This window comes from Salmo salar, chromosome 21 (assembly GCF_965601325.2).
Source record: "Salmo salar chromosome 21, fSalSal1, whole genome shotgun sequence".
Lineage (NCBI taxonomy): Eukaryota > Metazoa > Chordata > Actinopteri > Salmoniformes > Salmonidae > Salmo > Salmo salar.
Window position 1 is genome coordinate 6938829 of NC_138311.1, and position 26023 is coordinate 6964851.

At 42.6% G+C, this 26023-nt stretch overlaps 1 protein-coding gene across 25 annotated transcripts in view; it reads right to left on the reverse strand.

Moving 5' to 3' along the window:
* Window positions 1-996: 996 nt before the first annotated feature.
* LOC106581656 (leucine-rich repeat flightless-interacting protein 2) overlaps window positions 997-26023 on the reverse strand; it is a 93124-nt gene continuing 68097 nt past the window's right edge. For 8 of the 25 annotated variants that reach the window (XM_014163843.3, XM_014163841.3, XM_014163840.3 and 5 more), the window contains 9 exons: window positions 25056-25157; window positions 24062-24214; window positions 23797-23868; window positions 22767-22937; window positions 20636-20728; window positions 20334-20426; window positions 19952-20044; window positions 19658-19805; window positions 12300-18715 (listed from right to left, as the gene is read on the reverse strand). In XM_014163843.3, the coding sequence (XP_014019318.2) occupies window positions 15714-18715; window positions 19658-19805; window positions 19952-20044; window positions 20334-20426; window positions 20636-20728; window positions 22767-22937; window positions 23797-23868; window positions 24062-24214; window positions 25056-25157 (3927 nt within the window). In that variant the 3' untranslated portion in view covers window positions 12300-15713. Of the gene's footprint in view, window positions 4604-4928; window positions 5034-5156; window positions 5237-5393; window positions 5515-11741; window positions 11792-12299; window positions 18716-19657; window positions 19806-19951; window positions 20045-20333; window positions 20427-20635; window positions 20729-22766; window positions 22938-23796; window positions 23869-24061; window positions 24215-25055; window positions 25158-26023 lie in introns of those variants that run through there. The other 17 variants (XM_014163844.3, XM_014163852.3, XM_014163851.3 and 14 more) reach the window with 7 other exon arrangements.

Here is a 26023-nt window from a genome sequence, read left to right on the forward strand (position 1 = left end):
TCAGTTCCACTTTTATAGGATGATCCCTTATAGGATACTTCAAAGTCACTCAATCTCTCTGTTCTGTGGTGTCCTCCCATCCATCCTCGTTGTCAGGGGATGGACAACCAACTGGCCCAGGTGACGGGGAGGAAGCGTGTGGTGCTCTACAGCCCCCAGGATACATTGCTCCTCTTCCTGACCGGTGAGACCCCTGGAGGGAGATTACATCTCCTTGTGTCAGGAAAATGGTATAATACTTCCACAGTAACGAAAGCAAATTCTCTACATGTACATACCTGTCTATTTACTTTCACATCTAACTTAGTATCAGGTGACAAATCTGAGGGTCTGGCCATATACTGTTCAGACCTGGGATGGTTCCCAGAGTTTGTGAAGGCTTGGTGGTACTAGTGTACTAGAACCTAGAGACTTGTTTTTCCATCGCTGGTATGGGCAGACTGGATGATGAAATTAAGGGCTCTATTCAAATCTGTAAAGCTGAAGAGTTACAGACTCTGCACTAGAAATGTAAAGGTCATTTCCGATTGAGCAGACATATGCAGTGTTTACCGTGAATGCGGTCTACACTAAAGCGGGAACATTGCCTTTCAATTGCAATCACGCTGTAAAGCTGAACTTCTGCTACGCGGATTGAATAGAGCCCTAAATTCTGATTACACACAAGTCAAACAAATTGAATAAAATTTGTCCCCAATACTAAATAGTATGGAATTTACTGTAATTACCTGAATTTACACAGTAAACTGTAGTGTGCAGTTACTGTACAAGAGTTACATCAGTTCAACATTGTCCCCGTTTCTCCCTCAGAACTGTGGTTTCATAATACCATGGCGTTACAGTTTGGCATGGGTGTCAACATCTTCTGGTGCCACCTGCCTGCAGAAGGTTACAACAAGAAGGACCCCAATGGTAAGAACAAGGGTGTAGAGAAAATGTTGCAGTTTTACAGCTAATTTCCTGCAATGATTTGATTTAAACACTCAACTTCCGATACAGCATGGTTGGACATTTTATTGCACAGCGATTACAATTCCTTAAGTCTTAAAAACATTTGAAAGCTTTGTTAAGAGTGAAGCAGCATCTCCCCAGAGTGTGTGTTTGAGGGTTATCCTGTCAACATTCCCCCTTATTTGTGTAGTCTTCTTCATCACCATAAGCATCATCATCAGCAGCATGTCTCAACAAGCAAGAGTATGTGAGGTGGCCTTTTTACATTATTGCTTGAGACAAACGTCAGCGAGGCTCTACCAGATTGGAAGGGGGGGGGGGGGGGGGGGTTAGCAGGCTGCTCTGAGTCTTCATGTCATTGGCTGCTTTGAGGCTCACTCATAGCTGCGGCTGTAGTAGACAGCTCCTAAACAGCCTGCCCAAACGAATGAACCTAACACCTGTGTTGTGTTCATTAGGGCACCTGCACACTGTAGCAAAACATTTCAAACCAATGGCAACAGAACTAAAATAAGCGCATCTTATTGGACAATTCTAGGTAGTCCCTCCTTGTTTGAGCCTTTTCTTCCATTTGGCGCCTAATAAACATGATCTGGGTACATTCAAAGACAAATCGGTCTTTCAATTCTATTATTTTGTCCCCCCCAAAAAAAACAACTAATTGAAAAATGAATACATCTGAAGTAGAAAGCGGGTTAAATGCTGTACATTCTGTTTGTGTGACAATGATTATAGCAATTATGGTAAGAGAGAAGGTGTAGCTTGGGAAGGTGGGATGCATAAACAACTCCTGTGTCCTATGGACTACACAAGCCCTTGGACTTGATGAGGTTGAAAACTGGTAGAGTTGTCCTTTATCTCCATATGGGAAAACAGCACTTTTCTATGACCTGTGGTCCTAAAATAATGTTTCCGTGTGACATTACAGGGTAGTATTAAAAGTAAAAAAACATTGATTTTCAAAATCTTCAACGAGTTTCTAACTGAAGGTAGGGTGTTTTCTTGCTCCCCACGACTCTGTTTGAAAATCACTGTTTTTAAAATGTAATAACTTCTCATCAGGTAGAAATTAACTTTATATAACAGTTGAAGTCAGAAGTTTACATACACTTAGGTTGGAGTCAATAAAAATCGTTTTCAACCACTCCACAAAGTTCTTGTTAACAAACTATAGTTTTGGCAAGTCGGTTAGGACATCTATTTTGTGCATGACACAAGTAATTTTCCCAACAATTGTTTAGACAGATTATTTCACTTATAATTCACTGTCACAATTCCAGTAGGTCAGAAGTTTACATACACTAAGTTGACTGTGCCTTTAAACAGCTTGGAAAATTCCAGAAAATGTCATGGCTTTAGAAGCTTCTGATAGGCTAATTGACATCATTTGAGTCAATTGGAGGTGTACCTGTGGATGTATTTCAAGGCCTACCTTCAAACTCAGTGCCTCTTTGCTTGACATCATGGGAAAATCAAAAGAAATCAGCCAAGACCTCAGAAAAAAAATTGTAGCCCTCCACAAGTCTGGTTCATCCTTGGGAGCAATTTCCAAAAGCCTGAAGGTACCACGTTCATCTGTACAAACAATAGTACGCAAGTATAAACACCATGGGACCCTGCAGATGTCATACCACTCAGGAAGGAGACGTGTTCTGTCTCCTAGAGATGAACGTACTTTGGTGCGAAAAGTGCAAATCAATCCCAGAACAACAGCAAAGGACTTTGTGAAGATGCTGGAGGAAACAGGTACAAAAGTATCCATATCCACAATAAAACGAGTCCTATATCGACATAACCTGAAAGGCCGCTCAGCAAGGAAGAAGCCACTGCTCCAAAACCGCCATAAAAAAGCCAGACTACGGTTTGCAACTGCACATGGGGACAAAGATTGTACTTTTTGGAGAAATGTCTTCTGGTCTGATGAAACAAAAACAGAACTGTTGGCCATAATGACCATCATTATGTTTGGAGGAAAAGGGGGAGGCTTGCAAGCCGAAGAACATCATCCCAACCGTGAAGCACGGGGATGGCAGCATCATGCTGTGGGGGGGCTTTGCTGCAGGAGGGACTGGTGCACTTCACAAAATAGATGGCATCATGACGAAGGAAAATTATATGGATATATTGAAGCAACATCTCAAGACATCAGTCAGAAAGTTAAAGCTTGGTCGCAAATGGGTCTTCCAAATGGACAATGACCCCAAGCATACTTCCAAAATTGTGGCAAAATGGCTTAAGGACAACAAAGTCAAGGTATTGGAGTGGCCATCACAAAGCCCTGACCTCAATCCCATAGAACATTTGTGGGCAGAACTGAAAAAGTGTCTGCGAGCAAGGAGGCCTACAAACCTGACTCAGTTACACCAGCTCTGTCAGGAAGAATGGGCCAAAATTCACCCAACTTATTGTGGGAAGCTTGTAGAAGGCTACCCGAAACATTTGACCCAAGTTAAACAATTTCAAGGCAATGCTACCAAATACTAATTGAGGGTATGTAAACTTCTGACCCACTGGGAATGTGATGAAAGAAATAAAAGCTGAAATAAATTATTCTCTTTACTATTATTCTGACTTCACATTCTTAAAATAAAATGGTGATCCTAACAGACCTAAGACAGGAATTGTGAAAAACTGAGTTTAAATGCATTTGGCTAAGGTGTATGTAAACTTCAACTGTATATGTTTTTTCTTCAAAATGTACAAATGCGCCGTTGACACTGGTAATGTGATGGAGATCATGAAAACGAGGTTGAAAAGTGGTGGAGTTGCCCTTTAAGAGACAACAGGTAAACACAAAAAGAGACAAACATACATACCCAACCTTTGTAAAATGTGCTCATAATTTGGCTTTTAGGACACAGATAAGAGAAATGCAGGGTATAAGAAGGAAAGAAATGTAAATACACACAAAAAAATGCTCTCACATCCACAGCACACCATGTTAACCCAGTTCAGTTCAGTCCACTGAGACTTGGGGCCATGTCCTCTCTGTTTAGTAAAGGTGAATGTAGGGGGTTGAGTGAGGCGGCGGATAGTTCCGGACAGAGGGACATTCAGTGTTAGTCTGTACACTGGGGATGGGATAGGAAAGTTATGTAGCCCAAGTAGCCAGTCGCGGTCCAAAGAACCCTATCCAGTCCCAAGTCACCCCTAGTCGCACCGTATTTCCCACAATTCTCTGGTGCAGAGCAGTGCTTTCCCCCAAAAAATAAGACATACAGACTTATTCTTCCCTGCCAATTAGTGCTTGGTAAGGGCTTTCTGGGTGTCATTTACTGTGTCATATATACACCTATGAAGAATTCTCATCATTGGAAAAACAAACAAAAACAAATACATTAAGAATATGGCACATTGCGCGTGTTTGTGTTCTGTGTTGTGTGCGCTAGCGATTAGGATAACTCAAGTTACTTAAAGTTTTTTTTCATAAGGTTGCGAAGCAGATGGAGAGGCAAGCCCAATGCAAGGCGGGACACTCCCTCCAACGTGGGCAGCCATTGGTGGACGGACAGGATAGGGACGGAGTTATGCTGCCAGGTCATCATTAGGGAGTCGTTGCCATGGAGCGATTGGCCTTCATCTTGTCCAACCGTTTAGAGAGGTGGCTGTTGTTCGACTCAAGTTCATCTATCTTGTCCAGCGCTGACCGCAACTGCCATCAAGGAACAGAAAGAACAATCATTAGATTTTATTCAGAGACTCATTCAAAATCAACAATGACAAAACACAAATTGTGTACATTATAACCCAAGTGTGCACTTGTTCACTCCCCCTAAGGTTTGAAAGGATTAGTCCATTCCTTTTAAATCCATGCAGGGAAGTGCACACTTCGGGTAAAGGAGGGAGAAACTATTCCATATGATCATGTAATTAATATCCATTTCAGAAGCAATGTTCTGAACATTGCAGACCCCTGACATCTGGTCTCTGCATAGGAGCTTGATTTAAGCCACATAACTGACAGCTGGGGGCCATACCTCTCTCTGCAGCTTGCGTTTCTCAGCCTTCAACTCGTCCTCCACTTTCTCTGCGTTCTCCGACGCACCCTTGTAGCGGGTCACCTGACCCTCTAGCCTAGTAACCTGCAGATTGGTGATTGGATAGAGTACATGAGAATCTCAGCCTATAACGAGTCAAATTAGCAGTACCTGGATCTGTGATACTTATCTCTTTCCAATCAACCAGGTTAATGACAGTACACTTACATTCTGTTCCAAAGCTGTCACTTCCTGCTCCGATTTGACAAGTTTGAACTTTAGGTCACTAAGTTGCCTGCTGGCATCTCCTGCAAATGTGGGAAAAAAGAAAACAAGGTCTGATGTGCCAATGCAGTAGATACTGGATATGAATCCTATTAAAATAACATAGTTAGGACTAACATACATTTTTGTCTTGAGTTATTCATTTCAGTCATAACACGTTACAGTGTCTGTGGATCTTACTCTGCAGGTCTTGTATGTGTGGGTCTGTGCCGTTCTCCAGAACCTCGCCCTCCGGGCTGGAGTCCTCCTCAATCTCGTTCCTCTGTTTCTTCTGCTCAACTTGGGCCTTCAGTTTCTTCACCTATAGGGAGGACCACATTCAGGACATAGATAGACAGTTAAAACCTATTCAAACTGTAGCTGTATAAAAACAACAACAGGAAACAGCAACACAAACATACAGGTAACTGCCAAAATAAAGGAAACACCAACATTGTCTTAATAGGGCGTTGGGCCACCACGAGCCGCCAGAACAGCTTTATTGCACCTTGGCATAGATTCTACAAGTGTCTGGAACTCTATTGGAGGGTTGCAACAACATTCTTCCACGAGAAAATACACATTTGGTGTTTTGTTGATGGTGGTAGAAAACACTGTCTCATGCTCCGCTCCAAAATCACCCATAAGTGTTCAATTGTGGTGAGATCTGGTGACTGAGATGGCTATGGCATACATCGTTTTCATGCTCATCAAACCATTCAGTGACCACTCGTGCCCTGTGGATGGGGGCATTGTCATCCTGGAAGAAACCACACCGATCAGCATAGAAATGATTCACCATAGGTTGAAGGTGATCACTCAGAATGGCTGTGAATTTGTTGGCGTTTATCTTGCCATCTAAGGGGTTGAGTGGACCTACAGTTGATGTCTGAAGTTTACATACACTTAGGTTGGAGTCATTAAAAATCGTTTATCAACCATTCCACAAATTTCTTGTTAACAAACTATAGTTTTGGCAAGTGGGTTAGGACATCTACTTTGTGCATGACACAAATAATTTTTCCAACAATTGTTTACAGACAGATTATTTCACTGCATCACAATTCCAGCGGGTCAGAAGTTTACATACACTAAGTTGAATGTGCCTTTAACCTGTTGGGGCTAGGGGGCAGTATTTGCACGGCCGGATAAAAAAACGTACCCGATTTAATCTGGTTACTACTCCTGCCCAGTAACTAGAATATGCATATAATTATTGGCTTTGGATAGAAAACACCCTAAAGTTTCTAAAACTGTTTGAATGGTGTCTGTGAGTATAACAGAACTCATATGGCAGGCCAAAACCTGAGAAGATTCCTTACAGGAAGTGGCCTGTCTGACCATTTCTTGCCCTCCTTGATCATCTCTAACAAATACAGGGGATCTCTGGCATGACGTGACACTTCCTACGGCTCCCATGGGCTCTCAGAAGGCGGGAAAAAGCTGAACGATGTAATTCCATCCCCAGGCTGAAACACATTAGCGCGTTTGGCAAGTGCTCTATCAGAGGGCCATTAGACTGAGGCTCGTGCATGAGGGGATAGCATGCTTTTACTTTCACTCTCTTTGTAATAAAAAACGATTTCCCGGTCGGAATATTATCGCTTTTTTACGAGAAAAATTGCATAAAAATTGATTTTAAACAGCGGTTGACATGCTTCGAAGTACGGTAATGGAATATTTTTTGTCACGAAATGCGCCGTGCTCGTAACCCTTATTTACCCTTTCGGATAGTGTCTTGAACGCACGAACAAAACGCCGCTATTTGGATATAACAATGGATTATTTGGGACCAAACCAACATTTGTTATTGAAGTAGAAGTCCTGGGAGTGCATTCTGACGAAGACAGCAAAGGTAATAACATTTTTCTTATAGTAAATCTGACTTTGGTGAATGCTAAACTTGCTGGGTGTCTAAATAGCTAGCCCTGTGATGCCGGGCTATCTACTTAGAATATTGCAAAATGTGCTTTCACCGAAAAGCTATTTTAAAATCGGACATATCGAGTGCATAGAGGAGTTCTGTATCTATAATTCTTAAAATAATTGTTATGTTTTTTGTGAACGTTTATCGTGAGTAATTTAGTAAATTCACCGGCAGTGTTCGGTGGGAATGCTAGTCACATGCTAATGTAAAAAGCTGGTTTTTGATATAAATATGAACTTGATTGAACAAAACATGCATGTATTGTATAACATAATGTCCTAGGGTTGTCATCTGATGAAGATCAAAGGTTAGTGCTGCATTTAGCTGTGGTTTGGGTTTATGTGACATTATATGCTAGCTTGAAAAATGGGTGTCTGATTATTTCTGGCTGGGTACTCTGCTGACATAATCTAATGTTTTGCTTTCGTTGTAAAGCCTTTTTGAAATCGGACAGTGTGGTTAGATTAACGAGAGTCTTGTCTTTAAATAGCTGTAAAATAGTCATATTTTTGGGAAAATCAAAGGAAATCAGCCAAGACCTCAGAAAAATTATTGTAGACCTCCACAAGTCTGGTTCATCCTTGGGAGCAATTTCCAAAAGCCTGAAGGTACCACGTTCATCTGTACAAACAATAGTACGCAAGTATAAACACCATGGGACCATGCAGCCGTCATACTGCTCAGGAAGGAGATACGTTCTGACTCCTAGAGATGAACGTACTTTGGTGCAAAAAGTGCAAATCAATCCCAGAACAACAGCAAAGAACCTTGTGAAGATGCTGGAGGAAAACGGTACAAAAGTATCTATATCCACAGTAAAACGAGTCCTATATCGACATAACTTGAAAGGCCACTCAGCAAGGTAGAAGCCACTGCTCCAAAACTGCCATAAAAAAGCCAGACTACGGTTTGCAACTGCACATGGGGACAAAGATCATACTTTTTGGAGAAATGTCCTTTGGACATAATGACCAACATTATGTTTGGAGGAAAAAGGGGGAGCCTTGAATGCCAAAGAACCTACCGTGAAGCACGGGGGTGGCAGCATCATGTGGGGGTGCTTTGCTGCAGGAGGGCTTGGTGCACTTCACAAAATAGATGGCATCATGAGGAGGATAATTATGTGGATATATTGAAGCAACATCGCAAGACATCAGTCAGGAAGTTAAAGCTTGGTCACAAATGGGTCTTCCAAATGGACAATGACCCCAAGCATACTTCCAAAGTTGTGGCAAAATGGCTTAAGGGCAACAAAGTCAAGGTATTGGAGTGACAATCACAAAGTCCTGACCTCAATCGCATAGAAAATTTGTGGGCAGAACTGAAAAAACGTCTGCGAGCAAGGAGGCCTACAAACCTGACTCAGTTACACCAGCTCTGTCAGGAGGAATGGGCCAAAATTCACCCAACTTTTTGTGGGAAGCTTGTGGAAGGCTACCCGACACGTTTGACCCAAGTTAAACAATTTAAAGGCAATGCTACCAAATACTAATTGAGTGTATGTAAACTTCTGACCCACTGGGAATGTGATGAAAGAAATAAAAGCTGAAATAAATCATTATCTCTACTATTATTCGGACATTTCACATTCTTAAAATAAAGTGGTGATCCTAACTGACCTAAGACAGGACATTTTTGCTAGGATTAAATGTCAGGAATTTAGAAAAAATGAGTTTAAATGTATTTGGCTAAGGTGTATGTGAACGTCCGACTTCAATTGTAAACATGCCAGGAAAATGCACTCCCATACCATAAAAGAGCCACTAGAACCTTCATTTACTCAAGTGTTCCATTTATTTGGCCAGTTACGCAATCTCACCTCACACTCTACACTACCCTTTCCCACATGGACAAAAGGAACAGCTATGTGAGAATGCTGTTCATTGAATACAGCTCAGCGTTCAACAACATAGTGCCCTCAAAGCTCATCACTAAGCTAAGGACCCTTGGTTTCAACAACTCCCTCCGCAACTGGATCCTGGGCTTCCTGACGGGCCGCCCCCAGGTGGTAAGGGTAGGCAACAACACACCTGCCACACTGATCCTCAAAACAGGGGCCCCTCAGGTGTGCGTGCTTAGTCCCCTCCTGTACTCCCTGTTCACCCACGACTGCGTGGCCAAGCACGACTCTAACACCAAGTTTGCTGACGACACAGCAGTGGTAGGCCTGATCACCGACAACGATGACACAGCCTATAGGGAGGTGGTCAGAGACCCGGCAGTGTGGTGCCAGGACAAAAATCTCTCCTTCAATGTGAGCAAAACAAAGGAGATGATTGTGGACTACAGGAAAAGGAGGGCCGAACACGCCCCCATTCACATCGAGCGGGTCGAGAGTTTCAAGTTCCTTGGTGTCCACATCACCAATAAACTATCATGGTCTAAACACCAAGAAAGTCGCGAAGAGGGCACAACAACGCCTTTTCCCCCTCAGGAGACTGAAAAGATTTGTCATTTTTATTTTATTTCACCTTCATTTAACCAGGTAGGCTAGTTGAGAACAAGTTCTCATTTTCAACTGCGACCTGGCCAAGATAAAGCACAGCAGATCGACACATACAGAGTTAGACATGGAATAAATAAACATACAGTCAATAATACGGCAGCATGAGTGAAGGATGCTTTGTTGCAAAATAGGAAGCCGATTCTAGATTTAATTTTGGATTGGAGAAGCTTAATGTGAGTCTGGAAGGAGAGTTTACAGTCTAGCCAGACACCTAGGTATTTGTAATTGTCCACATATTCTAAGTCAGAACCATCCAGAGGTGTGATGCTGGACGGGCGGGCAGTGATCGGTTGAAGAGCATGCATTTAGTTTTACTTGCATTTAAGAGCAGTTGGAGGCCACGGAAGGAGAGTTGTATGGCATTGAAGCTCGTCTGGAGGGTAGTTAACAGTGTCCAAAGAAGGGCCAGAAGTATACAGAATAGTGTCGTCTGCGTAGAGGTGGATTAGACAATCACCAGCAGCAAGAGCGACGTCATTGATGTATACAGAGAAGAGAGTCGGCCCGAGAATTGAACCCTGTGGCACCCCCATAGAGACGGCCAGAGGTCCGGACAACAGGCCCTCCGATTTGACACACTGAACTCTATCAGAGAAGTAGTTGGTGAACCAGGCGAGGCAATCGTTTGAGAAACCAAGGCTGTTGAGTCTGCCAATAAGAATGTGGTGATTGACAGAGTCAAAAGCCTCGGCCAGGTCGATGAATACGGCTGCACAGTAATGTCTCTTATCGATGGCGGTTATGATATCGTTTAGGACCTTGAGTGTGGCTGAGGTGCACCCCTTTGAAGAGGGGGATGACTGCGGCAGCTTTCCAATCTTTGGCAACCTCAGACGATACGAAAGAGAGGTTGGACAGGCTAGTAATAGGGGTTGCAACAATTTCGGCAGATCATTTTAAAAGAGAGGGTCCAGATTGTCTAGCCTGGCTGATTTGTAGGGGTCCAGATTTTGCAGCTCTTGAAGAACATCAGCTATCTGGATTTGGGTGAAGGAGAAATAGGGGAGGCTTGGGCAAGTTGCTGTGGGGAGTGCAGGGCTGTTGACCGGTGTAGGGGTAGCCAGGTGGAAAGCATGGCCAGCCGTAGAAAAATGCTAATTGAAATTCTATTATAGTGGATTTATCGGTGGTCACAGTGTTTCTTAACCTCAGTGCAGTGGGCAGCTGGGAGGAGATGCTCTTATTCTCCATGGACTTTACAGTGTCCCAGACCTTTTTGAGCTACAGGATACAAATTTCTGCTTGAAAAAGCTAGCCTTAGCTTTCCTAACTGCCTGTGTATATTTGTTCCTAACTTCCCTGAAAAGTTGCATATCACGGGGGCTATTCGATGGGTTCCCAGATGGGTTTCCAGATCCTCAAAGTTCTATAGCTGCACCATCGAGAGCATCCTGACAGGTTGCAACACCGCCTCGTGTGGCAACTGCTCAGCATCCGACCATAAGGCGCTACAGAGGGTAGTGCGTACGGCCCAGTACATCCCTGGGGCCAAGCTTCCTGCCATCCAGGACCTATATACTAGGCGGTGTCAGAGGATGGCCACAAAAATGGTCAAAGACTCCACCCAAGTCATAGACTGTTCTCTCTGCTACCGCACGACAAGCTGTACCGGAGTGCCAAGTCTTGGTCCAAAAGGCTCCTTAACAGCTTCTACCCCCAAGCCATTAGACTGCTGAACAATTAATCAAATGGCCACCTGGACTATTTGCATTGACCCCCCCCCCCCCCCTTTTTACACTGCAGCTTCTCACCGTTTATTATCTATGCACAGTCACTCTACCCCTACCTACACGTACAAATTACCTTGACTAATCTGTACTCCCGCACACTGACTCAGTACTGGTACACCCTGTATATAGCCTCATTATTGTTATTTTATTGTGTTACTTTAAACAAAAAAACTAAACAAAAATAACTTGTTTATTTAGTAAATATTTTATTTACTCTATTTTCTTGTTGGTCATGGGCTTGTAAGTAAGCATTTCACTGTTGTATTCAGCATATGTGACAAATACAATTTTATTTTATTTGCCTGTAGGTCTATGGCCAATTCAGTTGAAGAGTTCAGCTAGCGTAATGGGTGACAGACTATGGATGGATGGATGTCCTTACTCACCTGTCCTATCAAGTTCTCCCGCTCGTCAACCAGCTTCCTCAGCCGGATCTCTGAAAGAAAAAAAAGTATTTCGAGCTGATCTGCTTACAGTGTTAAAAGTTTCACAGAACTTCTCACCATTATCTGTATAACTTTGAGTAAGCATCTATAACCCAATCAATACACACTTTCATTATGTTCATGCAAGAACAATCATAAGAACAACTTGAGCATACAGTAAAACCAATGTTAACATACCAGGGGTGGGAGGAGCCAAGTACATGGATGGGGAGGGGCTGAGTCGGGGTGGGAGGAGTTTAGAATCACTTGATGCATGCAATGGAGCAGGTGTCCATTGGGAGAGCGTAGGTGAGGGGTGGGGTTATGGTTAGCATGCAGAAACTGGACAGGAGGGCACACAGCCTCTAGGGCATTTTTATGCTAAACAGCTAATGGATGAGAGAAGTTGACCCGAAGAGATTATGTTTGTGCGTCAATGAGACTGCTATTGACAGGCAGACAACACACAAGTACTATTATACTATAACACTACATAATTAGTATTATACATGACTAAAGTTTATTTCTCAAAGTGTGTAATTCTTTATTTTATTCAAATCCTGAAAAGGGTCAGAAGGTATTTCCTTACAAAAACTGCACATGAAGAAACATTTAGACCAGTGATTAACAAGGGAGTCATATTCTTACACTGTATACAATTTGTCTAGCAGTCATATCATCATATGAATTCAGGAAACATGGCATATACTGAACACAAAGCAATTTTACAGTATGCACATGATATCCTAGGGCTTGGATTTCACCTGATATCATTGCCTACATGGAATGGACTTGTAACATGGAGGATTTTTCTGCCAATTATTTTATGGCATGAGACAATCTCAATCGGTTAGTTTCTCTCTTCATCAAAATACACCAAGCAAGAACATTTTTTTTGTTCTGTGCAAACTTTTGACTAGGCTTGGGCGGTATACCGTATTTGGAAATAGCCAGGGGAAACTATTTCTTTTATGTTTTCAAAAAAATTGTAATATTTGTAGCTACTTTTTAAGTAAAGCACCTGCAGTCAACTTGTGCAATACTTTAGCAGATACAGCAGATCGTGTTCTTCATTTCACATTATGAAGCTTACCGTATTTCCCCCAGAACAGTTGAGATAGTTTATTTTTATTTATTTATTTAACCCTTATTTTACCAGGTAAGTTGACTGAGAGCACATTCTCATTTACAGCAATGTCCTGGGGATGATTGAGCCAATTGGAAGCTGGGGATGATTAGGTGGCGATGATGGTATTAGGGCCAGATTGGGAATTTAGCCAAAACACCGGGGTTAACACCCCTACTCTTAACATGTTTATTTGTAAATAGTACAATGGGAGAAAGCGGGAGCAGTCCAGCTGTGTATTGACAAGGGTCGAGTTTTATATTTAAAGTCGTGTTTTTTGCTTCAAGGGTGATCAGGGAAGTGCAACTATAGTTTTCCTTCACAGAAAATACATTAGTGCAGCACATTCGACAGAAAATAGCTTCCTTTTTATCAACAGAAGTGCAACGCTATTTGGTTGGCAGCCACACAAGTAAATGAGCTCACAATGAAAAAGCAAGGTCTTTCTTGCAAAAACGATGCATGGCCATCATACCTGTATTTAGAATGTTTATCATAGAAAGAATGTAGCCAGCTACTTTTCCTAATGTTTTGCTTAAAGTTAATCTTGCATTTTACAAGAGAAAAGTAGTCTGGCTAAACTGAGAAAAGTATCAGGAAAGTAGCTACACATCATTCAGAGAACTGTCTGCTGATAGAATGCTCGTTTGTGAATTCTCATCTGAGTGGAGAAGTGAAACAAGCACAAAAGTAGTCTGATGCCGAGCAGAAATTTTAATAAGCATTTTAGATCTGCGTTTACAAAATTCAGCAAGATATATGTTTTATTTTTTCCCCTGCGTTAAAAACACAGAATTCTGCATTAACGTGACCCCTAAGTTGAACTTGTTAGTTGTCTAAGTAAGTGGCTGAATTAATAAGGTGACGGGGAATCGTATGGTGTCAGCTTTCTGCTGTGTTTGAGAGCTCAAAGCCCTTTGGATAAATTATCTGTAAGGCTGCCACTGTTTGATTTCCTTGCGTTTTTTTTCTCCTCTTCGTTCACGTTCCGTCTGAGCAGGCAGGCCCCTTCCCTAGCGACTCCACACAGACAAAGTGTGTACACATGCTGCTCCAGTGCCAGTACTGTTTTTACTTCAGACAAGCATGCGTCAAAACTTAATTTGCACAATGTCTGTCATTCACATTTCGCTTGTAAATGTCCAAAAATGACATTTGGTAGCTCCTACCTATATATGTATACCTTTATGAGCTGGATTGCCTGTCTTTGCAATTTATTTATTTTCGTTTGGGCTCGTTAACATATTTAGCTAGCAGCCTCCATGGAAATTCACTATTACTTGTGCCAATTTTGTTAGCATTCTGGTAAGACGGCCAATGGGTTTTGTTTTTTTTTGCCGCCCCCTTGTGTACTAGGCCGGTAATTCCATAAATCACGGAATGAGAGAAGGACGGTATGACGATACGAATATCATGCATTGCAATATAAACATTGTGCCTTGAATAGATGAAGAAAAACATACTGTAATTCAATCAATCAGTATTATATTATTACAGTATAGGTATATAGGTGCTGCAGATTTATACGAGACTATGGGCAATGTACCCTACCAGGGCCAGGCAAGTAGTAACACATTTGATTGATTATACTTATCAACTACTACTAGTCTTAAATTAATGGTTTTCTTAGTTGAATCAGGTGTGTTACTGCTTGTTTGGGTAAAAACAGCCTGCGTGGTAAGATTACCCACCCCTTATGACAAACTTCCCTAAAAATGAGCTAAAATACCCACATTCTGTGAAGTCAAAGTATTTGGACAGTGGCATATTTGTTGTTGCATGGCCATTATATGTCTAATGTTTATCATAGTCAACTTTAATTTGAGGGTATTTTCATCCAAATTGGGGTACCTGTTTAGAAAAGACTGCACTTTTTGTACATTGTCCCCCCATTTTAGGGAACCAAAAGTATTTGGACAAATTCACTTATGTGTATTAAAGTAGTCAAATGTTTAGTATTTGGTCCCATATTCCAAGCAATGACTACATCAAGCTTATGCCCAATAGAAATGTATGGTAAATAATGTATGGTGTCATTTTGGAGTCACTTTTCTTGTAAATAAGAATATAATATTTCTAAACACTTCTACATTAATGTGGATGCTACAATGATTATGGATAATCATGAATGAATCGTGAATACTGATGAGTGAGAAAATGACAGGGCCATACACATCATCCCCCTCAACCTCTCCTGTTTAGCATGTTTTGGAACTATGGTCTTTGTGCCTCTAACCTTTTCACTCATCATTATTCACCATTATTCGTAATCATGGTAGCATCCACATTAATGTAGAAGTGTTTAGAAACATTCTATTCTTATTTACAATAAAAGTGACAATATAAATGTAATGGTAAATAATGTATTAGCACAACATAATCTGAAACAACCAAAACAAACTGCAAATGCATCCAACAAGCTTAGTGTAGTCATTGAGTACTAAGAATATAGGCCCAAATACTACACTTTTGATTACTTTAACACACAAATGAATTTGTCCAAATACTTTTGGTTCCCTAAAATGGGGGGACTAGAGCATGTATAAAAAGTGCTGAACAAAAAGTACGCTCAAATTAAAGCTGACAGTCTTCACTTTACCGCATAGTCATTGTATAATTTGAAATCCAAAGTGCTGGAATACAAAGCCAAAACAAAAAATGTGTCACAAATACTTTTGGACCTCAAAATACAGTACATCGAATTATAACTTTGGAAGGAATTTGAATGGTACTTGCTTTGGCTGTAGTAGTTGAGACTCTTTTTCATAAATGTTTGCTGTTGTTAATATTGAGTGCAGACCTAAAAACTAGGACATTCGGCAGTCCTCTTTTCCCTTGCCTTTTACTTTCTTACTGCCTTTTTTCAAGCCTGTCCTAGATTGCTCATTGTTGCCCTCTGCTGAATCCTCTGTACTTTGACTACTTTCTCTTCTACCCTGCTGTGACCCATACTGGATTGCCTCTTCCCCCTCCTCTACTGGCAAAGCCTCTACCTCAGTTGCATTCTGCTGCCTCTCGCGCTCTTCTACACCTTGCTGTTCAACAGTCACACTCATTCCCTCCTCTACAATGTCTTTCTGTTTGTATGTTACACTAACCCCTTCCTCTAATGTGATTAGTTGTTGTTCTTCATTCACGTTCTGGCCATCAACTATGGTTTGTGCTTTTTCTTCAGGGCTTCGGAGCTCCTCTGGTGCATTATCTGACCGCCCATCAACTGATTGCTGTGCCACTATCATGCTAACTCCCTCTGTGTCCTGAGGTTTGTCATCCTCCTCTTCCTTGTTAGCCTTCGCTTTACCAGGCTCTACCTCTATTTTGTATCCTACCAACATCGTTCTCATTTCCTGGCTGACCTCCTCTTGGGATGTTATTGGGAATACATTTGCAGGAACCACTGAAACTAGGTCAGAAAAGTCAAACGATTGACCCTCATTTTCATTCTCCTCGTCATTCCACTGCTCACTGGGTCCAGGTACCTTGTTACCCTCCAGCTTGGCCTCAATGGGATCATCTTGCTCTTCTGCTTTAGCCAGCATAGTGCATGGTCCACTTTCATTGTGGCTCTGTTCCCTAAAAGAGTCAATTGTCACCGGAGTTTCTTTTAATGGGTCCTGTAGTCGTGTCTCTGTATCATTCAGCTCGGTCTCTATAGAGATCCCCCCATTTGATGCCTCTTCTGCATCAAGTGTTTCTGTCCTGTTGTTTTCATACAAGTGCCTGTCAGTGACTAGACAACCAGGTAGATCCACCAATTGTTCAGGCAGTCTTATGGTCTCAGCAGCAGGGCAGTTGCAGTCAAGCGATATGCTACAACATTTTTCATCTGCTGAATTGTTGCATTTCTCTACATTTGCTGGCAGTGCCATTGAAGTGTATTCATGTTCAAGTGCATTTGTACGCTCTTCTGGGCTCCCAATTTGTTTATCCTGACCTGCCTCTTTTAGGTCTTGTGTCGCATTTTCATTAGCCTGGTCTGGGTGAGTAGTGACACCATCATGGAAGATAAGGTCTTCAGGTTCCACGCTCTTCTTGAGCTCTGGTCTTAGAACGATGGGACTGTGAAAGTTATTCCCCTGTTCCTTTGTGTCTTGGATTGTTTGAGCCTCTTCAACTGAGACCTTGATTGTATCTTCCTCTTTGTTTGAATTCCCAGCTGTGGACTGTTTCGAGTCCAATGGACATTTTGGGTCAGCTGAAGAGTTCAAACAGTCTCCAAAGTTATCAGGGTTGGTTGTGTACCCTGACTCGTCCTTTTGGGTACCAGTATTTGTTGTCGATTCTAATTCCTCCATCGGGTTATAAGCGCTGGTTATACACTTGGAGTGATCAACAGGATCAACAATACCAATGTTGGACTCAAGGGATAATACTGATATCTCGCCTTCTGATTTCTCTGATTCCATTGTAGGTTGTTTGTCCTTTTTCATTTTCTTCTTTTTCTTCTTTGAGACAACTTCCTCACTCTTAGCTTGGTCAGTCAGAGATACTTCAATGGTAGGCTCCTCGCTTTTAACCTCTACTCGGTCTTCTTCTAGTTGTTCTTCCTTCAGGTTCAGTCCCTCCTCAGCTATGGTTTGTGCTTTTTGTTCAGGGCTTTGGAGCTCTCGATCTGGTGAACTACTGGTCCCCTCTAGATGCTGCTGTGTCTCTATTGTGATAACCCCCTCTCCTACCGCCTCTACTGGCTCCTTATCGGTTGGGGTGGAGACCTCATCCTTTTCTGTTTTGCTCATCTTATCTCCCTGTGTTTCATCACCTTGTTTCTCTCCCTTCTTCTTGCCTTTCTTTTTCTTCTTGCCTCCTTGGGACTGTGGCTGCATGTCAGTGGTCTCTGGTAACACATATGCCTTTTTTGTTTTCTGAGGCTCAGGTTGAGGCTCAGGGTTTGATTCAACTGGGCTCTTAGGAGTATCAAGGTCTGTCCCTAGGCTAATCTGTGTGCCATTTGTCATGGAGACTACACACTTTTCTGTTGTGCTCTTCTTATGGTCTTTCTGCTTTACATCGCTTTGTGTCTCTCCCTTCTTCTTCTTGCCTTTCTTCTTCTTGTTGCCTGCTTGGGCCTGTGGCTGCAGGTCAGTTATCTCTGGTAACGCTTCAGCCTTTTTTGTTTTCTGAGGCTCAGGTTGAGACTCAGGGTTTGATTCGACTGGGCTCTTAGGAGTATCAAGGTCTGTCCCTTGGCTAATCTGTGTGCCATTTTTCATGGTGTCCTCAATGGTTTCCCTAGGCAGAGGATACGAGTCTAAACATTTCACGTCCTCTTTACTTGATTCGTTTTTCTCTTGTTCAGCTGCTGCACCATATTCTGAGGTCGGCTCTTTTGAGGACGTCTCTTTGGTGTCGTCACTGCTCTTGACAGCTTTGGTCTCTGCCTCATCTGCCTTGTCATTTTTTATTCCCATTTCCCCTTTGCTTGCAACCTCTACTCTGCCTTGCCCTGTCCCCTCTACACCTGCTGCTTCATACCCCTCCCCCGCTACTGTAACCTCTTCCTCAGGACCTGTTACAACCACAAGTACCTCAGAATCACAGACCGGTCCACTTTTGACCTCTACTACTGGTATGCCATTGTCAGAGTCTTTGTTGACATCACTGCCTTCAACCTCTTCCCCCAATGTGGGCGAGACTGGCTGAGCCTCCCTTGATGTTTCTGTTTCAGAAACACCAACAAGGCTACACGGGGTGGGCGAGGTCAGATGGTTCTCTTGAGCCTCCTCCTCGTGTGTATCCTCTTGCTGCCTGGACCTTCCTGGATCCACCACCTTATCTCCTCTACTTCCCAACTCCGTCTCCTGAGCTCTGCCTAGGAGACCATGAGGGATACCATGAGGGAGAAATAGGCCAAACACTGTGTCTTGGAGTTTCAAATAGACATTTTTCTGATGATCAAGATCTGCCAGTTGAACCTGGGCCAATTAGCGCAAAGCAGAATTTGAAAGAATTGGGTAAAAATCGAACCAGCATGGAAGAGGTGGAAAAGGAAGAAGAGGAGGAGAGCACCAAACAAACCCTTGATCCCAGATTAATCTTCAAGGCAGATGAGCAGGTCAGAGGCACCTTGGCAAGCTGCAAATCTTAAACTCTGAAATGTCTACTGTGGTGTTATATTGCTTTGGGACTGGCCAGAAATTGACAGGTTTGTGACTTAACACACACACAAAAAAATCCTAATCATGTACAAAAAATAATCGATAACCTACATTGAATAGACCAATTAATGGATTTATTGATTGTGACCCGCGTAATGATCTGGTGTAAACACCAACCAACTATACCACCACAGCAAACACTTCAAATACCATTAACATTCATCAGCTTGAAGCAAAGAGTTTATAATAGACAAACACAAGGTCAACATCATTTCGCAAAAGCAATCAGCCTAATGACCCTGGACTTACCTCAATATTAAACTACTATGTAGGATACACATTTTGGCACCAATACAAGGGTGTTTACACCATCTGCTTTAAATCATGGTTCAGATGCATGGATTAGTTAACATGCATCAAGTGCAAGGGTTGCATTGGGTTGGGAGGAGAATCAGTGGTGAAAGCTTAGAAGTTAGCCGCAGAAGAAGTCCAAAACCTATGTCAGTCAACAAAACTCAGGTTAAGTCTACAGGGTTGCATTAGATCAGGTGTGGGCATGATTTAAGCTTACAAGTTAGCTATTATTTGGCAAAGCTATGAAGTAAGCAGGAGATGATTACAACACGTAGCGATCTTTGTCCAGTAATGGTGCTTACCAAGCATGCTGTTCCCCCCTTCCATGGGCGACATCTGGGAGTTCTGAGCCAATTGAGAAGCTGGATCTCCACTGACTGACCCTTCAGTTCCCAACTCCAGCGTTTCCCCATTGGCAGTCAGGTCAGGTCTGAGGACAATTCCTTGTTTCTGGGCAGGACATGAACACAAACTGATGAGAGGCTTAAGAGTCTCACAACAGTACATTATAGCTGCATAACTACAATAGAGAAACCCTGTTTAAGGGGCCACTGTTGCATATTCAGAGGTCCGACTCCCTTGAGATGACTAAGTACCTTCAGAATGTCTTTCAGCTGGACCACCTCATCCCTGAGCTCATCCCGCTCATTTCGGATGGCATCCGAATACTCCTTTTGCCGCTCTAAGGCCTGAGCAGTTCCCCCAGTGGGGGAGGTGGAAGCGCAGGTGAAGAACAAAGAAAGATATGGGTGAAGTGAAAGTGAGCATAGAGAAAGTGAAGGAACAGTATACAGTATCAAGCATTCATGCACTTAGGCAGAGAAGTTGATGCTAGCTAAGTAAATAAGTGTATTTTAACACCACAACGCAGGTGAACACAACACAATTATGTATGGGGGTTACCATTTGCATCCACCAAATGCTATCAAATTGAACATGTACTAACAAAACTAATGGATTAGAGTTCACAGGGCATACCCCAATCTTTTTATCCTTCCACTCCACGGTTTCCTGCAGGTCAGAGATTTCCCTAACAAAGCCGTCCTGCTTGAGACGCATCTGACGGATCTCCTGGACAGCGGAAATGCAGGAAGATGTGATGGAATAAATAGGAGAAAATGAAGTGTGTGTGAAAGCAGTGAGAACAATAGACGATCAGCATGGAGGTGAGGAGACAGGGAAGTTCAGAAATAAGAAAACTGAAAGGTGACAGGTAAAGTCATTTTGGCTGTCCTGACAAGCTTTGTTGTTTAATTTTGAGGATGCCTTGGAGGACTCACTGTTAGTAACGCCTCGCTCTGTTTTAGCGTTTCCTTCATCTCGTTGAACTGGAACTGCAGCACGCCGTGGGCATGTTTCTCACGCTCAAAGTCCTGAGAGAAATGAAAGAGGAGATGTTTTAATGGATTTGCAATAGATGCAGTGATCATTGTGGCCCAAAACAGCTGCCTTATTATCCAGGAAGTTGCCATAGCTACATTAGTTGTGGATGAAGTCTGTTTCAGTCTGTAAACTGATTCTTGATCAAAGTGTGTTGTACATCTATTTTTTTAAACATTAATACAGTTTCACATGTATAAAATCGTACATATAATTTACGTACAATGCATTTGTAAAGTATTCAGACCCCTTCACTTTTTCTACATTTAGTTGCGTTACAGCCTTATTCTAAAATTGCTTAAATATATTTTTTATCAATCTAAAAACAATACTCCATAATGACAAAGCAAAAACTTTAGACATTTTTGCAAATCTACTACAAATAAAAAAACAGATACTTTATTTACATAAGTATTCAGACCCTTTGCTATGAGACTGAAATTGAGCTCAGGTCCATCCTGTTTCCATTGATCATCCTTGAGATGTTTCTATAACTTGATTGGATTCCACCTGTGGTAAATTTAATTAATTGGACATTAGTTGGAAAGACACAGCCCTATCCATATAAAATGTCCCACAGTTGATGGTGCATGTCAGAGCCAAATCCAAGCCAGGTCGAAGGAATTGTCCGTAGAGATCCGAGACAGGATTTTGTAGTGGCACAGATCTGGGGAAGGTTACCAAAAAAATTCCTGCAGCATTGAAGGTCCCCAAGAACACAGCAGCATCCATCATTTTTAAACGGAAGACGTTTGGAACCAGCAAGACTCTTCCTAGAGCTGGCCCCTCTAGGAAGGGGGAGAAGGGCCTTGGTCAGGGAGGTGACCAAGAACCCGATGATCACTCTGACAGAGTTCCAGAGTTCTCTGTGGAGATGGGAGAACCTTCCAGAAGGACAAACACCTCTGCAGCACTCCACAGATCATGCCTTTATGGTAGAGCGGCCAGATGGAAACCACTCCTCAGTAAAAAGGCACATGACAGCCCCCTTGGAGATGGCCAAAAGGCACTTAAAGGACTCTCAGACCACGAGAAACAAGATTATCTGGTCTGATGAAACCAAGATTAAACTCTTTGGCCTGAATGCCAAGCGTCACGTCTGGAGGAAACCTGGCACCATCCCTATGGTGAAGAATGGTGGTGGCAGCATCATGCTGTGGGGATGTTTTTCAGTGGCAGGGACTGGGAGACTAGTCAGGATAGAGGGAAAGATCAACAGAGCAAAGTACAGAGAGATCCTTTAAGAAAACCAGCTCCAGAGCGCTCAGGTTCAACAGGACACCGACCCTAAGCACACAGCCAAGACAACGCAGGAGTGGCTTCGGGACAAGTCTCCGAATGTCCTTGGGTGGCCCAGCCAGAGCCCGGATTTGAACCTGATCAAACATCTCTGGAGAGACCTGAAAATAGCTGGTAAGCGACACTCCACATCCAACCTGACAGAGCTTGAGTGGATCTGCAGAGAATGGGAGAAGCTTCCCAAATACAGGTGTGCCAAGCTTGTAGCGTCATACACAAGAAGACTCAAGGCTGTAATCACTGCCATAGGAGCTTCAACAAAAGTACTGAGTAAACAAGGGTCTGAAAACGTATGTAAATGTGATATCAGTTTTTTGTTTTTAATATATATGCAAAGATTTCATAAAACCTGTTTTTGCTTTGTCATTATGGGGTATTGTGTGTAGATTGTCGAGGGGAAAAAAACGATTTAATCCATTTTAGAATATGGCTGAAACGTAAGAAAATTTGGAAAAAGTGAAGTGGTCTGAATACTTTCCGAATGCACTGTATATACATACAGTTCATGTTTATAATCATCCAGTATTGCATTACTATAGGCAACTATAGTTTCCAAAAGGTACCATCTGGCTAATGTCAATCCAAGTTTCCACCTAATATCGCCCTCCTCAATACACCTTTCTCTTTCGATCCTAACTTTTCCCCTCATCTTACTGTAATTGTATATTTCTCTTGATCTGGCCCTATCCCTTCTCTCTCTCCCTCCCTCCCTCCCTCGGTTGTATCCCATACCTTGCTCTTCCCTTCGTACTCGCGGCGTGACTCGGACAGCAGCTCCTCCAGCTCCATGAGTGAGTCCTTCAGCGTGTCCACCTGGTACATCAGGTTGTTCTTCTCGTTGTCCAGCTGGGCGTTGGACACCATGGCCTTGCGGTACTTCTCCTCCACCTCCACTAAGGTATCCTATAGGAAGAGATGCCCATTGGTGTATGCACATGGGAACACAGACAGACAGACTGAAAGACACACAGACCCCAACACAGACACACCAATATCCAAGGGGGTATTGTTACCGCTGCCACTTCCATTTTCTATACTCCATTCTGACGGTTTCAACTAGGAGGAACGATCAGAAACATGATCGAAAATGGAGGGCATGGATAGAATTCAATGGACATAATTCGTATTCAGAGGGAAATTATGTAATGATGTTAGGACAAAGCAACAGTTGCCTACTGCATGCCTGTGGGGTGATTGAATCTGACATCAGGACAGCTTAACTTGACTGCTTTGAAAGGAAGCTGAAAAATGCATAGGAAAAGGCAAGCAAGCCATGTAGTCTGAAAATAAAACTATAAAGTTAGCACTTCCCGAAAGTTATAATTCTGTCAATTATCATGCCGATCTGGGCTTTCAACATCACTAGTCTGAAATCATAGGTACTTATCACCTTAGTAAACGATTAGAGGAGTCCAAGATTCTGGCAACCATTTAATATCAAGGTAGGAGTCTAAACATAAATCTGTAGTTGATAGTAAGTAAAAGGATAGGTAAGGAAATAATTCTAAAACATTCATTAAATATTAGTCAGGAGGACTAATCATTGCTTAATAGGAGTCTCAGGTACTTTAACACTGACGACTAAAACTACCATTGGTTAATTCTAAGGAAGTTCAAAATGATTATCGGTTAATAGTGGGGTAGTCTAAAGTTTAGACTCTAAACCCATCAATGGTCAACTCAAAAGCTAGGGAAGACTAAAATCATATGAATATTAACAGGGCCTCAGGCTGGGTTGCGTTGGGTCAGTCCAGTAATGTACCTTGACTTCTTTGAGGCTCTGCATGTACTTTGACTCCACATCTTGGATCTGATCCTTCAGCTCATGAATCTCCTGGGGTGAAGAGTGTGGCAGGGTTGAGGAGAGACAGAAGCATGCTGCGACAGGGTTCGATAGGTGAAGTGACAAGCACAATGATAGGTAGAGAATGACTTGCAGAGCAGTGTGTGCTGTACAGTGATGGGCTCTTAAAGAGTGGAATTGATGGAAGATGGTTCTAGGACACCCATGTTTTTGTAACCTTTACCTTGATCTCTCGTATGGAGGTTTCTGTGTCGCCAGTGATTGACGTTTCACCACTTTCTCTCCGGGAGGAAGACCCACCCAGCGAGGCGAGGGTGGCTGCCGATAGGGTGGAAGCGGCTCGAGATCCCTTTTCCAGGTAATCTCTGTCCTCCACCTGGGAACAACGGGCAGAAAGGGGTAACATTGTGACTTATGACATTATGACTTTAGGGCCTAGAGAAGGGTCCGGTAGGCCACGGATTCACACTCAATGTCCTCATCACATCTTTACCTTACTCCACTTTGTCCAATCACATTATCCCTAACAAGCTGTGGGGGGGAAGTCAGTAATCTTTCCATCCAATCATAAACCATGAGCAGTTTAAATGCTGTTATAACACACCAGTTACTGGGTAAGTTAATTTAAAAAATGTACAGCTGTCTTAACTTCAATGCCGTGCAATGTTCATTGTTATGATCCATCACATACTGCAACATGTTACATATGGCCATACATCTCTACAGAGTATTCCGCATGCCTTGTGTGGGAAGTGAACAATATGAGTATCAATCAGCATCAATGCTGGTTACAGGAATTCCTACATTCTAAAATAGTTAATGGTACTTCTAGTCCACGACACAGGCCATACTGTTGTTAGTCCCATTCTACAAAGACTCTTGGTCTATCTATAAGAAACCATCCACCTGCATGCTATAGATTAGCAATTCATATTTTTTATTCACTAGTACCCCTGTTGATGACATCTCTTCAGTTCTAAAAACACTTTCTAAGGTCTCCTCTCACCCATCTTCCAGGTGTGACAATGACAATGACCATACAGTAGGAGTTGACAGCACAATCCAGGCTACCACTTCACACAGCAAGTCAGACAGTAATTAGTCTCTTTAGGTCTACCCCCCCACTCCACACAGAAGAAGCCAGTCTTTATATGTAAGTTGAGACCACACTGACATGCCCTGGCATGACTCTGGGCGGGCAGTGCTGCCCCACTCACGTCTGATAAATTGGGGATGGTCATGTGATCCAGGTCTCTGGGCAGGCCACTGCTGGTGGCCGCGCTGCGCAGGAAACTGGCCACAGAGTTGCAGTCATCATCCTAGTTGCCCACCAGGGGGCGCAATAGGACAAAGTATATTCAGGTTGGGCACTGTCTGAATCCCTCTCACACACTGCCTTTTTCCAACCAAAACACATCTATGAATGAAAACACACAATCATGGCCAAATGGAGAATCTGTGTTAAACGGAACAAGGATCGGGCTACAGCTGTATAGAGTAATGAGCATACTAAACAGGGCATACAGTAGCCCACAAGTTAATTCATTCCTTAAAGTTTGATAATTTGTTAAGGTAGGATGACCCAGCATACCAGATGTCAACTAGTCTTCATATTCTTGCCCCTGGTTAATAAAATATCTGCCCAGAGTTGACAATTAAAACCAGAGGCATTTCTGGGCAACCTCTCAACACAAATATATGAGGTACAGCAAGAAATTGTACTGGGTCTCAGATATCACCTTGTCTCAGATATCACCTGTTACAACAATCTCAGTCTGAAAGATGCCAGTCTCAGATATCACCTGTTACAACAATCTCAGTCTGAAAGATGCCAGTTATGTATTTATTAGGGATGACACAATTACTGTATAACCACGTAACCGATAGTTTTGGAATATAAAATAACCGTCATAACAGTTTAAATTGTATATATACCATTTTTTTGGGGTGGAACGAACAGCTGACTGAAGACGGGATGGCCGGTTATTCGAGTGGTTGAGTCCGTTTCTGCGGTAATATGGACTCTTATCAATGTAATGAAACTCGGTTGCGCCTTTCTGAAATGAGCAAGGTGTTGTAGCAAACATTCTACATTCCACAGTAACGTAGAATGTTAATTCAAATGATGTTAACGAATGTGGCTCTGTAATGTCAGTTGAGTTGAATAACACATTGATAGGTACTC